The 17374-nt window shown below is 48.6% G+C and overlaps 1 protein-coding gene and 1 long non-coding RNA gene across 2 annotated transcripts; one reads left to right on the forward strand and one right to left on the reverse strand.

The window, feature by feature from the left end:
- Nucleotides 1-4485: 4485 nt before the first annotated feature.
- Nucleotides 4486-13450, reverse strand: LOC135815071 (uncharacterized). Its single transcript, XR_010553257.1, has 3 exons — nucleotides 13297-13450; nucleotides 10248-10565; nucleotides 4486-5826 (listed from the first exon to the last, which is right to left on the reverse strand). It is a non-coding gene; the product is annotated as an uncharacterized LOC135815071 (long non-coding RNA).
- LOC135815070 (uncharacterized) lies at nucleotides 7544-12214 on the forward strand. The gene is made up of 6 exons (XM_065328307.1): nucleotides 7544-8415; nucleotides 8622-8705; nucleotides 9757-9866; nucleotides 10292-10441; nucleotides 10973-11052; nucleotides 11454-12214. The coding sequence occupies exons 1-6, from the start codon at nucleotides 7793-7795 to the stop codon at nucleotides 11535-11537; spliced, it is 1131 nt and encodes a 376-aa protein (XP_065184379.1). The 5' UTR covers nucleotides 7544-7792; the 3' UTR covers nucleotides 11538-12214.
- Nucleotides 13451-17374: the final 3924 nt, after the last annotated feature.

The following is a 17374-nucleotide window of genomic DNA, read 5'->3' on the forward strand; positions in this document are numbered from 1 at the left end:
CGCACAGCACAGATGAGAGTATCACCAATGGCACATAACCCCAGATTGAGTAAACCCCAGGCCAGGGGTTATGTACTCTTGAGTCTTGGTGATACAGTATGGTATAATTATTATGAGTGCCATGCTGGCGCTCAGGCTGTGCAGCATGGCAAAGCATAATACTTTTTTTATATATATTTTTTATGTTTATTTGAATTCGGATAGCTCAACAGTACAGAAGTACAACTACAAAGAGTACCGAATAAGTTAGAAGGCCCCGAGAACGGGAAACCAAAAAAACAAAAAAACAAAAAACAGCAACATCAATTTACTGATTATGCACATTGCTTGAAAGCAAATCACAACAATGATTAAGGGTTAAGCTGTCCTTTACTGCTTTAGCCAAATAGCCAAGTTGACGCGGAAATCTGCGATAGTAGTGCAGGACTTCAGGTCGTCTGGTAAATAATTCCAAACAAGAGCCGATTTACTTGAAAAGAACTAATAGTAAGGATCGAGGAGGTTTAGCTACCGTACAATACCGTTGACCCCCCCCCCCCCCACGCCATGTCGCTTCCCAGCTGGGTTTTCGGCAGGGGGCGGGAATTAGATCAAGGCTGTCAAGTGCAGTGCGATGTACAACAACGTGGAGGATCAGACTCGATGTGCTGCATTGTGCACATTTTCATCCTGGATAGCAGGCAGGCACAGTGGGTTGGTCTAAGACCATGATTGCGAAACGAGAGGTACTAGGTTCAAGTCCTGCTTGGAAGCGGAAGGATTTTTTCCAACCGTGCTGCGACCCACAGTTAATTGGGAACTCGTGGCCTGGCATGAGTAATACATGGATGTGGCAAATGGGATCGAGGCCTTTGGCCTCTGGTTGGTGGATCTGATCTATCCTCCCCCACCGTTTAGGAGCCGCATCTGACGCCTGATCATGGGGTGGTGGCGTCCCACGGAAGCGGAAAGGTGGTTCTTGACCAGGGAGTTGTACGACTCCTTGTTCTGGACCTGCCCGGTACGCGAACCCCGTCGGATTTATTTATTTTATTTATTGGCACGTACAGTAAAACCTGTCACGGCGACCACTCCGATAAGGCGACCACCTGCCTCAGAAGACCACTGTATCCAGGACCCAGGGATGCCATTTGCAGCTAAATGACCCTGGATAAGGCCGCGGAGACCACCTGGTAACAGAGACCACATTTTGAAGGTCCCTTGAGCGGTCGTCTTAGACAGGTTTGACTGCATTGTGTATGGCAGTGCAAGCGTCGGTTCAACATCGTATTTCGTTGTATATGCGGAAATCGCTTCACAGGTAGAAAATCGACAGGGGCGGGAATTAGAGAGGGGGCGGATCAACGGTACTTTACGGTACACGTAACGGCTACGCGAATGTGGGTGATACGCATAAAGTTCATGCAGTGGATTCATGTTCGCAATGTTGTGTTTAGTCACACGGATTCAAAACTTGTGAAAACAAGAAAAGTAAACACTTTGTTTTGGGACACAAACGAAAACATGGATAAGGGTTCAGGGAAAAAAACGAAAGCACTTCGAAGTTGAAGCTTGCTTCGTCTTTGTATCAATTCTGGGTTGGATGGCTTCGAATGTGTTGTGCCTCGGAGGGCTTTTCATGACAAGCCATCAGGCATAATACGCTTTTTGATTTTTCAGCACGTCTACATGTACCTGATTTGTATTTTATCTGAATCCAAGTACTGTAACCCGCCCAATATTCGCGTCACTAAAGTTTCGCGATTTCTTTAGAACCAGCGAGTTTGCGATGGCAAAAGTTCGCGAAGCACAGGGGCCACCTACACACACCTACTGTTGAAGCTTGATTTCAAGCTGGTTAATATTCGCGTTACGCTCTTCTCGTGAAAATAGCGAACATTAATCCGTCGCGAATATTAGGCAGTTTACAGTATCACCACATTCCCTTTTCTCTGTGAGTATCACCACATTCCTCTTTCCCTGTGAGCCCTCACATGGAATCAAGAACGACAAGAAAGTTTTCATGCGACAACCACAAAATACAAGCAAAAGAGAAGACAAAGCTTCGAAGCATACATGTACGAGTTATTATGCTCATTGAATAATTTTTTGGATTTCGTGCTTCGGAGACTTCTTCAGTTGAGCACCCTCACCGCTTGCACAATGCACTCCATTCTGATCTGGCACTCCCGTTCTGGCGGAACGTGTGTGAGCCTCCATTCACGGTATATCTTGAATCAGAAAACTGTCTGTGAGTCACTGAGTATCACGAGGTACAAACACGTAAAGTACACACAGATTACGTGGAACTTAACCTCCCTTATAATCCACCAGCACTCAGCCGAAGACCGAAGATTGGCATCCACCGGCCCACGCAAACACAAATTCCAAGCTCCTAAGAGGCCCAATCTGTGGCTTTACACTACAAGTTACTACTTATGCACTGTCAATATGTCGTGGTTCATTCACATCTAAAAAAATTGTAAAACCTAACGTGAAAGAGAAGTTTTACAATGACCATAGTTCAGTAGTTGTCCAGCTAGTTAGTGCACATGAAGCAACCCCGGAGGGGGTTTCCGGGAAACCTGGAAACACTGCCGGCTACGCGCCTGCGTAACTAGCTCTAGCTGTACGAGTGCATTTGTAAATGTGGGTATGACTGTACACCGCACTTCATAGTTATTGCACGGTGTGCTGCACACTTGTGTTGCTGTGTGCGCGTTGTACATGTATTTGAGTTGTCCAGTAATACAAAGTGCAGGGAAACATGGAGAGGCCTATTTCTTTTGTTTCTTGCAGCAGAACTCTGCATGCTTTATATGTATGCGCCCGTACACGCAGTTGTGTGTGTGTGTATAAAATGAAAAAAGTCAAACAAAAAAGGAGAAGGAAAAAATGTTGCGAGTTATGACTTAACTGTCCACCAACGTAACCAGATCTTATACGGTCAGCGAGTGCGACAAAATGGCACAAAACTGACAAGGAGTACTGAGACATTCGGAGACCTGACACCTAGCTCCAACACTTCTCCATGGCGCAAACCAACAACCTTCCAACTTGGAAGGCTCAGGTTCGGAAAGGTCCAAGAGGGGAAGGAAAGCGCAACGAAGAAGAGCACGAGCTACGCATCACGGCAACAAAGAATGCCGAAAGTTACTGGATGATGACGAAACTAGTAAGACTATTGGACATACCGGCTTTCTCCTTTTTTCACCATAATGTAATTGGCTCACCATCCGAGTTGAAAAGTCCAACAAGTAGGGATTCACTGGCCAGAAAAAGCCACTTCATAGCTGTGTGGTGTAGACCAGGCTGAATAGTGGCGGTCAATTATTCTGCCTTGCAAGCTGTAGAATGGTGTAATCCCAGCACAAGTTGCTATGGCTTCTTCCGTAGCATCGCTATCATCGCCTCTGGCGATGGGTGTCAAAAGGTCAAATGGTGTGTGTGTGTGTGTGTGTGTGTGTGTGTGTGTGTGTGTGTGTGTGTGTGTGTGCACGTGTGTGTGTGTGTGTGTGTGTGTGTGTGTGTGTGTGTGTGCACATGTGTATGTGTGTCAATTCATCAGCCTTGCAAGCTGTTGAATGGTGTAATCCCAGCACAAGTTGCTATGTCTAACAGGGAATAATTTACTTTCAATCGTTTGCATAGCAATTTTGCTACACAAAATCAAACTTGAATAGCAATTCGAAAATGTTGCATAGCAATTTTCTTCAACACTTGACAACATTGTCCTTCTGCAGAGCTGATCAGAGTGCAAGCTCAGACCACAAGTACACTGTAACACCTTAGTTGCAAGCCTATCCTGGTGCCAGGATGCATAGCACAGCACTTTCGAAGTTTCGTACATCTATTTTATCCCTAAGAGACACACCCGGCATGTACACTGTGCATCATAGGGTACAGTGAAAAAACAATATGCATCGCAGTTGTCTGCAACACATTTTTGAAGTTGCTTTGCAAATCAGAAGAATTCCATAGCAAACTGCGATGCGATACCGGTTAAATTATTCCTGTCTAACATAGCTGTTCGCTACCATCGCTTCCGCGATGGGCATGTCTGAGTCTGTGTCTGAGTGTGTGTGTATGTGTTGCTACAGGCCTGTGGCGCAGCATGTGGCATTGATCCGACAGTCGTGAATTTTGGTATGAGTGCACCTTGAAGCACAACTTAGAACCGTACTATCCAAACCATGCCATAAAGAGGTAGGACACAGTATGGTATATGGTACGCAGAGAATATTGCATGAGTACGATGGTGATACCAGTGAATATCAATCCCGGCTGCGAGGCAGGAGGGATTGATATGAGGGTGCGGGAGGGGGGGGGGGGGGTATCACCCGAGTGCGATAGTTCATCTGCAACTGCAGCTGTTCTCATTCCTGCAGGCTCTAGCACCTGACCAATTGTACATGTGCACCAGGTTAGTCATGGACAGCTGGCATTGCCGGTCCAAAGCACACTCTTCACACGCTAGCACCAGCAACTCACAACTAGGATACTGTGTGCACTGGGATCCTGCAAGGGCATATCCTGGCAGTTTATAGTTTGCCAACTGGATTACTGTGTAGCAATGATGACATTGCAAAGCATAGCCATGCTAGTCCTGTGCCAGTGCAGAGTGGCACTACAAGGCATGATGTAGTCATGCGGCAAGCAGAAGCACATCACACGGAGCTGAGCATGACTGGCACACATGTAGCCTTGACACACTGCACCCATGGATCATTTCAAGACCTGGGCTGTAAAACATGCAGTGTAATCATGGTTTGTTCAGGTTATGTGGTGCATAGCGAAGGCTCCGTGCAGTACAACCGACTTAGAAAGTGAGCTTGAGTTGGATCTGCACACATACTTTATTCTGTAAGAGTTACTCACAGTGGCCTTGTGGAGAAAACACAGCTTCCCTCGCATGCTACACGTGGACATGGGTGATTTCAAAGCTTGCACACTACGATGACCACGCGGGACTGCAAGCTGAACTGTGTTAATCTCTCGTGCATCATGTGGCACAAATGCTATGCGTGTGCATGCACGCATGGCCCGCAACAATCAGTGACAAAGCACACTGGACCACGTGAACCCTGGTCCTGAAAACCGCTTCGTCAGTGGATGACATTGGCAGATCATTGGTCCACTGGGCATAGCCAGGGGGCTGCACGCGTCCATAAATGTGTTGACAGGCAGTGTTTGGTATTGACAGCGACAGGTCAAACAGGCACTTGTAGCCAGAGTGCATGATACCAGGTAACTGGTTGTCCGTACTGACTGCATCAGCACATGTATCCAGTATGGCATGCTGCTGTTCTTACTTTACAGTGTACTTGTAGCTCTCTGCTGCTTGACAAGCTGCATGGGCAGTTACTAGTGGTAGCATGGGTGGCCGAATGCGACGGTTCCAGAATGACATTCTTCCTGCAGCTATACTACACGGCACTATGCATTGTTCAAACGTCAAACCCGTCAGGTCACGGGCGACAGCTGTTGGACATGTTTTCGAGTTTTCTCCGTACTGTGCGGATGTTGAACGCTGCACGACTTCTGCACATTTCCACCCGTATACTGTGTATGTTAGTAGAGTACGCTGTTGTGTGTCCGCACAACTACAGGACCGTCTGGCGTTGCTGCAACGGTACACTAGCAGAGGTCTTTCTGCTAGCCGCAGGCGCCACGTTGTAGACGAACCTTGCCCACCAGCATGATGCTCGGTGGTTCTGGCAGAGAAAGTGCATATTGTCCAGCCATCCCCGCGCATCCCATTCTGGTATCCCTCGGTGTCAGCCATGACTGGTATCCATTCATCGCTTCCACTGCATGACCAGGCTCTCTTGTTCCTCCTTGTCATGTCTGCACAGAGAAAAGTTTGAAATAGATAAATAAACGAGAGTTGGCCGTCTGTTGCGGTTTACAGCAGAATCTTTGTGGGCACTTTGCCAAGGCAAATGATGCAGTGGTCTGTCTTAGAAACACCTCAAGCAAAGGCACTGTCCACGTAGCTCGTGCTGCAAGCAGTAAACACAAGTAGCCAGGACCGGTGGCCCATAGCAAGCAGCCCGAGGCAACACGCGAGCATACCGGCACTGCACTGGGCATGTACTCGCAAACAGTTTACATAATACTCTGCTGTTAGGACTGCCAGGCACATACTCACACAAGTCATAACAGGCCTACAATGACCATGCAATGCGTATATGTGATGTTGTTCCCCTCCTTCCCCAACCACTAATCGACATCACACAACCAGTGATAACAACCGTAGTTTACTTTCCACTGTGATGCTGATTATTGCATGTGAAATTCTAGACTACATGATTGTGGTACATTGCATGTACATAGGATATACTACACACTGTCTGCTTCTAGCCCATCTGGTTTTGAGTTGCAAACTATTACTTACCGTATCATTATCTACCCAGACGTATGCTATTAAAATTATACTAATACACAGGGAAGTGTTCATGGGAATATTCATACGCATACAATCTATCCGCCATGCTTGAAAGTGAACGGTTGTTCCCAAGGTAACGTTAACACTTGAACTCATCCACGGTTTCATCACGAATTGTGCCCATGGAACCGTGTGCGTGTGACTTGGAACGTGATACACGTGTGTGTAGTGTCTGTCACTCCGAGGTCACCTAAACAAAATGATCCAGGATGCTCTCCGTTTTCATGTGGAGCATGGAGGGTGATTGAAACTACACACCAGCCTAATGCTAACGAGAATTTAATGAGACAAATGGATATTTTCGGTTTGGGTTAGGTTACCCATGATCGCACATCGTGCACAAGGACAGTCTCATCTTCCGGATGCGTGAGTACGACTTTCCCTGTTCGCCATCGCGTGCTCAGAGTCAGACGTAGGTTGTTGCATGTCCATCCTGTCCGCATATTTGTCTGTCGACGCCCTGCTGCATGCACGTGAATTTCCACTCCTCGAAAGGCGGTCCCGTGCTGCAGCGCTGTCTCCGCGTGTCATTACTAGCCCGCCCCGGCGCTGGAAATGATTCCGTCTCGGGTTGCAGCGAACATGTGCCAATGTGGGGTTCCACATGGCTCTGACCCCTTCAATAATCTACCGCGGCTAAGCACGGGCGTCATCGCATCATCGTGTTCTGAAGAAAAGACGTGCGAAGAGACGGACGAATGGTAGGATCTTGCTCCCGCGACGCTTGGACCTTCGCAACACGAGGCACAAAGGACATGGCATGGCGGGCAACGCTCTGCACGTTTTCGATCCCAAACGGGCGAACTCTTGCGACCACTGTCATGAGCTGATGTATCCGTCGACGATACGATTCTCGTGTCGATGCGCATAATGCATTGATTGTCCATGCCCATGGCTCGATCGATGGCACCGTTACACGCGCGCGTGGTGGAAGATCAAGCGAGATGCGGTATTTTTTACACGTGAACGCCATGTTTCCGAAGGATGCGTCTACTTACTTACGCCTACCATGTAGCCTCGACCACGGCATACACCATGTACACTGATACAGCTGCAACCATACTCCATAAATCCATACATCCAGCATACTGAATGCAGCAGACTGGTGTAGATCTACGCGTCTTTGAATGCGTATTTCGACGGGTATCAAATTTTAGTGTTGTCCGGTAGACGGTGTAACAAAGAGGAAAAGGCGAGCACAGTCGTGTTGTTACCACCTGGGGGCTGAGGCAGGGTCAGCGTTCATTTGCAAATTCCCGTCTTCAGTTTATCACACTAGAAACTCAGTAGAAAGACAGTCACAATCGTGTGCGTCTGGTCATTTCTTTCAGCTTTTCTTTCTCCGTGGACACGACGCGCTTCACGATGAAATTCAATGGCACATCTCGCAAGGGTCGTGCAGGCAGCGGCCACCACCATGCTCGTAAAACTGCCGGTTGCTGCTGCGGCCCGAGAATGCGCTGGGTCATGGTGTCCGTCTCCTTGGCTATCGTAGCTGTGTGTATCATAAGCTTTCTGACGATGAGCGTGCCTCGCGTGCAACTCAACGACTATGTCCTGGCCAGCAAGCACATGCAGACGCTAGGACTGCGCTGCAACTCGAAGCTGAAATGGACTCGCAACTGCGACGGTCATGGCGTTCGACAAGATGTGTACTTCTCCAAATTCGAAGGGAAAGCGTGCGGACAGAGCGTCTGGGACCTGAACAAGGACACGCAGGAACCTGGGACACTGCCTGGCAAAGTCCATTTGGTGTACAAGGTGTTTTCTAGCAATGCCTCCGCTCACGAATACTACGAGAAGTTCTGGGGTCGTCATCTGTACGAGCGCCTTCCGCCGTACCTGTACACCGAGGTTGATGAAGCGATCAGCGACAGAGTGGGAGATGAACGCAAAGCGTACTATTGGCATCCGAAGCAAGTCGCGTCGGGTATGCCCGTACCGCTGCAGGCGGCACGCGTTCCAGTTCACGTTATCTGCATCTTCAGGTGAGACTCCTCTTTCCTTGACCTCTTTTTGTTGCCCTGTTCTATTGTTACGAACTGTTACGAATTATTGTTAGAGGACAGTTCTCAGTCCTCGTCGGTCATGCAACGCCTGTCTCGTAACAGGGCATTTCACCAGTGCTAAGTGCTGGCAATGATCGTATTTCATTATATTTATCACTCTTTTGGTTTCCAATCCTTCATTGCAGGCAAGGACCAGCGTTTGTTCGGGTCATGACCGACGGATACTTTGCGGCCACGAATGAGAAGAAGCTGATTCAAGTGGGAATGTCGTAAGTACAGTCAATCGTAGCACAGTGGTCGAGTGTACACTCCTTCAAAGTCCATAGATCTGTGGGCGAATTTGAGTGCTGGGTGTTTAGAGATCCCAGTTGCAGAGGTGAAGGAAGTGCGTAAAACGTATCTGGTCGCAGGTGGCGGTCGGAAGGATGTCGGCTGGTTCAGATAGTCTCTCGAGTCGTGGAGTATGTAAGCCGTGTTCTGTTCCGGATTGTCTGGTCAATCTGTGCCAGATCGCTGGACGAATAAATCACACTTGCACGCGAGGAGTTCCGTTGAGTAGATCCGTGTCTCCGTCTCGTAGTCGTACAGTTGCATTGTGGCAGGGTTGCTTACATTCTCGCAGAGACGTTTGTCATAGCGTGTGCTCTGTGGCGTGTTGTACACAGTGCCCAGTGCATGTACAGTAGTACAACGGTTGAACCTGCTCTAACCGGACGCCCTTGGTTCAGCGGAAACTGCCCTAACATGACAGGATTCTGCTTGGTCCAGGGATCATGTGTGTGAACGTTCGAACCACAGCACTTTGGTGCATGAAAATTTGTCCGGTCAATGCAGGACTCCGTTTGGTACAGGGTCGGGCAAACCGTGACAGGTTTTTTTTGACTGTATATGATTGTACATCTATTGCTTCAGGGCACCTTTGCAAATGGATTTGATTTGATTCACTTACATTGTCTTACACTGGGCGTACATTGTAACCAGATTGGAATGTCCGTCTTGATGCAGTTGCAGTACCAGTGATTGACATTTGAACCTGTGATAGCGGAATCTCATCGTGGGGAAAGCGTCTCATAACAGTGTGCTCTGCATCGCAAAGCCTACTCGGCGGTGCCAATCTTCCAATGGACTACGTGCCGGGAAGATTGCGCCAGAACCACGGTTCTCACCCGAGTCAGCTTGTGCACTGTCTGCGGCAAATACTATCGATGTGGTCACCGACCTTAGACAAATCGCCGTTACGCCTTTAGAACAGCGTAGTAGATGCACCTGCATGCTGATGTGTTTGTGTGCCATGTGTTGATCGGTGTGCCTGTTACGTAGATTGTCGTTCGATGTAGCGCGACAAGTGAGACGGGCAATGCACAAGTTCACGCCGGTGCAGCAGAGATTCTATGACATACAGTCACTGTCGCAACGGCATTTCTTTGCAGGTAAGTGCATGCGATTGTACTGCTTTGTTTTGTTGTTTCCTTTCTCTTGTGACGAATTGAGGACAGTGCATGCTGTTGAATTCAGGTACCCTTGTTGTGATATTTAGATTATTCGTTTGTGAGATGTGTATCCTGGTCTGGATGTCTAGTCTTCACCAGACATGTACTTGTGACGAAGGACTGTAGGGCATATTGAGGAGCCAGCTTTTCACCACACATTCGTGCTAGAGTTCTTAGTTTTGACGGCAGGTAATGGTGTTTTGGTCAAGAACATAAGAACGGGGATCACCCCACGCCTTTTTAACTCTATGAAGCTGCTCGATCTAGAGCTTGAAGAGTGGCATACAAGATCAGTGCTAACTGTATCTGATTAGATCTCACCTGTAATCCTCCCGTGGCATCTTTCCTTTCTTGTACTATTTCAGGAGTGCAGAAGGTGCGGTCGTACGCCGAATCCATGTGGACGCTCTACTTGAAACGTATCCGAAACCGACTTCGGAACATCGCAGCGTTCTTCACCACACACGCATCAAGCTTTAACGACTTCACAGCATTTCTGTCTCAGATTCTAGAGGGTAAGTCCAGCTTCATGTTGTCTGGATTCCGTGGTGCGGCCACAAAGCCATGAGAAGAATGTTGACAACATTCACCGGTGTGGCACGGGCTGACGCGTGGCTGGGATGCCGTTGTTGCATGCACCTGAAACGAAAACAGAAACAACAAAAAACGTATGTTAGCAGTGACACTATCGATGAAACGTGGGTAGTGGCCAATAGAGGTGCTGCTACGGTGCAGTGTATACACGTTGCCCACATTCCACAAACAAACAAACAAACACGGAATTAATGCTGTGTGGACCCTGGCTAGCGCCAGACATTACTGAAGTAACGGTCTTTTGCATAGCCACGGGAATAACCTTCAGCTCCCCAGGGGAGATGACACTAACAGGGATCGCTGCATGCCTGTCCTTGATGTGGGATGATGTAGCCGTATTGTAGGTGGCGACTACTCAATCCAGAACAGATTGTATTTTTCATGTTGGTGGCACTGTATATGGCTTTTGGTGATTTTTGCACTCCTTTTTTTCTACCACATGTATTTTGCAGATGTGGTGACCTCGAAGATACAATTCTGGTTAGTAGCGGTGGCCATTCTGTTACTGAAGCCTATCCAGTGCTCCGTTACGGTAAGTGACCATCATGTGCTGCTTTATAGCCTTTTTGGTTTTCTTTCCCTTTCTCAAGATCGGATATTTTCCTTGGATTCAAAAGCCAATCTTGCTGGGCCAATATGCAATCTGCCGGCTACTTCAGAGATCACCTGATCATGCTTACTACTAGCCACCAACAGAAGTACAGTGCAATCGCCTTGACCACATCGTTAATTCCACTACAGAACTGTTTGTAAGCTCGTTCATCGTAATGTTGTAGGCCGAATATTGTGCTGATCAGATTCACATTTCTGACGGGCACTACACCCTATTTGGCACATAGTATTATTTGGAGGCCTGCACTATGTTCTCTTGATATCCTGGGATTGGCTTCTCAAATGCTGTATTTGGGCTGCTATTTCCTGCGTTGTTTGCAGCTTCAGCTCAGCAAGGCCTACCAGAAGCAGCTTCTTTGCAAGAGTTGCATGAGAATACACACAAGAGGCTTCAAGAACCCGTAGGGATGAGTGCATTCGGTGCGCGCTGGATTCATCCAGCCAGCACAGCCTGTCATTCAATGGATCGCGAACCCGGAAAGCGGCCGTCATTGACCGCGACACTCTTTGATATTGTGAAGTAAGCCGGTGGGTAGTGGCTAGTTACATCCTATTTTGCAGCTTTCAATGCAGTGAGTACATATACTGCACCGGCCTTGTTTATTTAGTACCGTCTTTTCCCTGCAGCTCCACTAGAAAAACTAGTTTTCTGACCAATCGTGACCAGAACAATTTCAGTCGTGTAGTTAACTCCGTAGTCAATTTGTGGTGTTCTTAGTTACCGCTTTGTCCTAGTTTACTCCCGGATAGATGACTATTATTGACATCACAGTGCGTTATTATCCGCCCAATTTGAAGGTTATCGTGACCCGTTTTTCTCTCTCATATGCGAGAGCATTCCTCATCTCTATACTCCCGCGACTATGTTCTGCTCCATTCGAAGTTTAGTTATTTCTCCTCTCATCACGCTTGTTCAGATATAGATACGTACTAATGCAGTGTACCACAATATCAGCCTATGCTAGAGCTATATCATGGCAAATTCCTGGGCAAGGCGTTCTCTTATTGTATTGAAGTGTGCGCAGCTGGCTTGCGTTGTCTATAATTTATGTGAAACCTTTTCTGTAAATATTGTCAAAAGACATGGTATGGTGTATTGATAATTGCCCCCTTCCCCCTCCCCCTCGGGCCAGACACACTGTTGTGTATTTTCCACGCTGAAATACTTTTCCAACAGCAATGAAGTTTCTTGGTTTCAAGGGACCTGGCTATTGGGGTCGGGGCCGCGTTGCACCAATATTTCAGGTGGTTCGGCCAAGTAGACTACTCGACCGGAAATGAACAGTATTGACGAAAAACCCGCTTTGCGCAAATGGGGTGGGTCTTTTTTCACAAAGCAAACTGTCCAGCCGGCCTGGGTGCCGCAGTGCGGCCCTGGGAGTAGGTTCTCAAGTCAGTCATTCTTTCTCAGACTTTCCCTGCCATTGATACTGGACACCAGTGAGAACACTCTGAAATGAATACATCAACAGCTCAGAGCAGCAGCAGCAGCGCTGATTTGTACATAATCATGATTGTTTAGTTTTTTTTTATCTCAGCTACTTCAGTCTAGTAGTGGACAACACTGGGCTGGAGGTAGATCAGTACAGGACAACATTGTATAGTAGATCTACCTCGATCCATACTTCAAAGTACTTAGTGTAGTTCATATCATCGGATTGAGCCTCTACTTCAGGCTGAGTTCAGCTTGCTCGCCACACGATCACTGACTGGGTGAGAGATGTTCAAGAAGACTGAGTTTCGTGCATTTTCTTTTTCAATTTTTCACCAGTAAATTCCAGAGCGTGGGGTAGTTCTTTCCAAACCGCTGTGCATAAGAACTGATCTCTAACTACTTTTTCCTACCTAAGGCCAAGTCAAGAGTGACGTGATAGTGAGTAGCGAACTATCCCTCCCTTGTGCGCTTCCGGATTTCTCCTCGGACCTCTTGCCTGTTTAGCGTTTGCAAGTTCACTGAAATAGTTTCTGGATCTAGAGGAAGAGCTGGATCATCCAAGCGCAGCGATAAGTTTGGCCGCCCAAAGCGCTCCCACCCATAGCTCCCAAGATCAGAGTACCCCTCGGCTGTAGATCTACGCTGCGTTAGCCTTGTTTACACGTTGAAAGCCTAAAACCACAGCGCTTAGCAGCCGCTGTGAACGTTTCGAGACAGCAAGGGCCTTACCTGCCAATTCGCCGTGCACCTTCTCGCCAAGGTTCGGGTCGCAAGTGACGGAGAGCTCAGAAGACAAACACATGACCGTGTCGTGAAAGCAGTAAACAACAGCCATGCTGTATCCAGAGCAGTGGAGAAAATATCTTGGTTGATGGGGCTTCTCTCTCTAAGTAAGTTGAGCGAGCGCGGCTGGACAGTTCGTCCCCAACTCCCACATACGCGAGCGTGACGGTCATGTGATGGTCACTTCTGTCCGACGAGGCCACCTTCTGAACATCCGACTGTGCCAGGTATGCCCAGAGAAGCTGATATTGGTCACGCTTGACGGGCCAAACGACTGGCAAGAGACAGACAGCTAGCACTGTAGCAGGTGCAGCACGCGGAGAGGAGGTGCGCTGGGGTCGTGACAAGGGGGTGCACGCAGGTGCGTCCGTATCTGGGGTGAGTGTGAGTGTAGTACTGTAGTAGATCTACGTACATGTATACGGCCCACACGGCTAGAGCCTTAGTAGAGGGTTAGGTAGGCTTATGGATCTTACTTCGGCATCAAGTCTCTGAGTCTTATCTGATAAGACTGATATCTATAGGTTAACGGTAGTTTCAAAGAAAGAAATAAGTCATCACCCCTCCATACACACACCTCAGACCTCAGACATGCCCATCGCGGAAGCGATGATAGCGAACAGCTACATGTATGTTAGACATAGCAACTTTACTTGTGCTGGGATTACACCATTCAACAGCTTGCAAGGCTGATGAATTGACCGCCACTAATTTTTAGCCTGGTATCCACCACACAGCTGATTGAAGTGACTTTTTCTGGCCAGTGAATCCCTATTTTTCATTTTTATTTTATTTTATACACACACACACACACACACACACACACACACACACACCATGTACCACGCACACCTGCCCTGGTGTACAGCTGCCAAATGCTTGGCCACGCCGCCCCCGAGACAGGGGAGACAGGGGCGTAGGAGGAGTTTTGCAAGTGGTACGACCGAAGGTGTGTGCGGCCAAAGGCCGTGTCGGAGGGGGGGGGGGGTGCGGGGGGGGGCTCCCCCGGGAAAATTTTGTAAAAAAGACACAAAATCCTGCGTTCTGGGAACTTCTGGCACACGTCTGGCGCAGTGTGCAGTCGAGTCGAGTACAGTAGTCTACTCAGTACGACTGCAGATGCATAACAGATCTACGAGTAACGTTACGAGTCTAGAGAAAGGTCAAAGTCTGATGCGCATATGAGTCGATGTATCCAGATTTTTTTATTTTACGGTTTTGTACGTTCCGGACGGACCACACTTTTCGAAAAGTGGTACGGCCATGGTCGTACCAGTCGCAGCGGGTGCTACGCCCCTGGGAGAGTAGAAGAGAGAGTTCGAGAGAAGTCAGCACTGCCACTAGGAAGCCGCTCCGCCACGACGCCGTCCACGATTGCAATTGTGTCGCCGAAAGCCAGGAGCAGATTTAAAACAGCGATCACAGGTAGCGCAGTGCTGGTTGCAACACGGATGGCTGGTGATTGGTATGCGCTGGGGTGTGGGCGGTGATGCCGGGGCGGGTGTTGTGCACTTATGCACAGCAAGTCCACCGGCACTTCGGAACCACCGAAGGCAGGCATGGCATTGACGTGCGTCCGGCTGTTCCGCTACAGGCAGCTGGCGATCAGCAGAACATTTGTGTCGTCCGAGTCCAGATTTACTCTTGAATATCCGTTTACACACCAGGCAAGAGAGCGGTACCGGGGCAGGACGCTGCACACGAGTGCGGTACGCATCTCTCCATTGCTGACGATCCTGGGCCAGAGTAAACCATTCATCAATTTGGCACAGCTTCATGTCTGACTGTATTCTGTCCTTCCACCGAAGACGAGGTCCCTGAGCTGGTCGGGGAGCGTCAAGCCATCCAAACAGCAACTGCTTAGGGAGACGGTTGTCAGGCATCCGAGCTACATGGCCCAACCACTGGAGGCGGCGACGACGCATAGTGTCCGACACCAGATCCTCATCCCCCAACGCTTACGGAGGTCACAATTCCGGACATGGTTCAACACACACACACACACACACACACACACACACACACACACACACACACACCATGTACGATACATGTATATACGCCGGTCGCAAGAGAAACACGTAAATCTGCAAATGCACTGGATGTGCACCCACAGATTTTCTCTCATAGCAACGATAGCGGACAAGATCTGAATGAGACAGACCAAGACTAGCTCCAGATAACTGCCCAATCCACACAACCTGCGAAGCCATGTGAATCGACCACCAATTCACCTGGTCTACACCACACAGAGTACATCGGCATAGAACGGCCAAGACAGTTACCTATGCACACCCTATACTTGCTGGGGTAATCAGTATAGACAGCACGCTGCTTTGATAGAAGCAGACACTAGATGCACTAGTACCTTGAAGTGAAATTGGAGTTATTGGAGCCTCGGCTCTGAGTACTGGGAACTCAGATCCAACAGACAAATCAACAACCTCAGCCATGAAACGACACACTGGATTGTGGAGCCGAAACTAGTCCAAATTCCAAATGCTTTGGCAAGAAGGTAGCCTTCAGTAGCTACTAAGCTTATGAGGACTGAATATCAAGAAGACATCCAGGAGCGAACAAAGAATACTCGACTGACGGTTCAACAACAAGAAGTCTAAGGCAACTCCCTAGAATACAGAGGGTCAGAATCGGTACTAACACCCATACGGTTCAGATGGTCGCAAGACCGGGGCTCTACCAACCGTGGATGGTTGTAGAAAGGTCACTGTTTCCGAACACGGTGTCCTCCACCTTGTTACATGCTGTCAACCAACAATATGTGTACATGTACATGATTGTATGTACCGTAATTTGCAGGAAGGGAGGGGAGAGATAGAGAGAGCAATCTGTAATCTTGATTTTATTTCACCTGCCGTAATGCCGCGTATAAAAGCAAGTGCTCACGGCCGTATAAGCCGGGGTTCGAACCATGCTTCTATTCAAAACATGCTTCTTCGTCAACCATGGTCAACATCATCAGTCTCCTCTGCAGCCCTTGGAGTGTGAAAGGCTTCGGTATCGCTCTGCCATCTTGGAAGATGGTGCTCGTCTTGATGTGGCGGCATCCGGTGTCTGGGGAAGTCGTTTTAAGCGCACGTTCTGTGATGTTCGGGTTTTTAACCCTCATGCGCGCTCGAACACTCCCTCAACTCCCGCGTCCACCTATGCCAAGCAAGAACAGCAGAAGAGAAGGACCTACGAAGAACGCGTCAGGGAGGTGGAGCATGCTTCCTTTCTCCCACTGGTATTCAGTGCATCTGGTGGGTGCGGCAAGGTAGTCCAAGGGTGTCGGAACCGCACCGGCCGGGGCGGCCATGGCCGCCCCACTTTTTCGGCTTTTTTTTTTTTTTTTTTTTTAGCACACTGCAACAAAGCGCGATGATCTCAGCGCAAACGTGGCAAATCCTTGTCCCCGATCGTGGTTTGTTGCAGAATCAAAAGTCCATGTACATGTAGATCTACACTGAAATGGCACCAAATGCCTGGGAATGCTTGCAATTGGCTTCAATTGTTGAATTTTTTCCCGGGGGAGGGTAATGTTTGTCCCCGATCGTAGCATCTTCTTGGTTTTTTGCAGAATCAAAAAGTCTTTCATTGTAATTTGTAGTTACCGTACACTGAAATGGCACCAAATGCCCGGAAATGCTTGCAATTGGCTTCAATTTTTGAAATTTTTTCCCGGGGGAGGACCCCCCCCACCCCCCGCCCCCTTCCATGGCCGCCCCACCTCCAAAGTCGTTCCGACGCGCCTGTAGTCCACAAGCTACATTCCCTGGCACAATGGAATGCTGGCTTGGTACGATAACGGGACGGGACCGTTGCCGTCTACAACCCCATTTCGACAACGCGAAACAACAACCACCCGCCGGCACCCGACTCACTGCCACTGGACTTGGGTGGCTCAGAAAATAATGAAGGGGAAGGGTGTCGCCGTAACCGGTCCAAGTCACGATGACGTGTACGCGTTGACGTCATCAGCATGATCGCGATACCGAAAATGCTTTTGAATTATTTTGATTTGAAT

Source organism: Sycon ciliatum, chromosome 4, assembly GCF_964019385.1.
Source record: "Sycon ciliatum chromosome 4, ocSycCili1.1, whole genome shotgun sequence".
Taxonomy (NCBI): Eukaryota; Metazoa; Porifera; class Calcarea; order Leucosolenida; family Sycettidae; genus Sycon; species Sycon ciliatum.

Bases quoted from the DNA above. Each gene is read 5' to 3' on its own strand.
- LOC135815070 (XM_065328307.1), top strand. From the start codon at position 7,793: ATGAAATTCAATGGCACATCTCGCAAGGGTCGTGCAGGCAGCGGCCAC. The intron at 8,706-9,756 runs GTAAGTACAGTC...CCTGTTACGTAG, and splicing joins CTGATTCAAGTGGGAATGTC to ATTGTCGTTCGATGTAGCGC. The intron at 9,867-10,291 runs GTAAGTGCATGC...GTACTATTTCAG, and splicing joins GCAACGGCATTTCTTTGCAG to GAGTGCAGAAGGTGCGGTCG.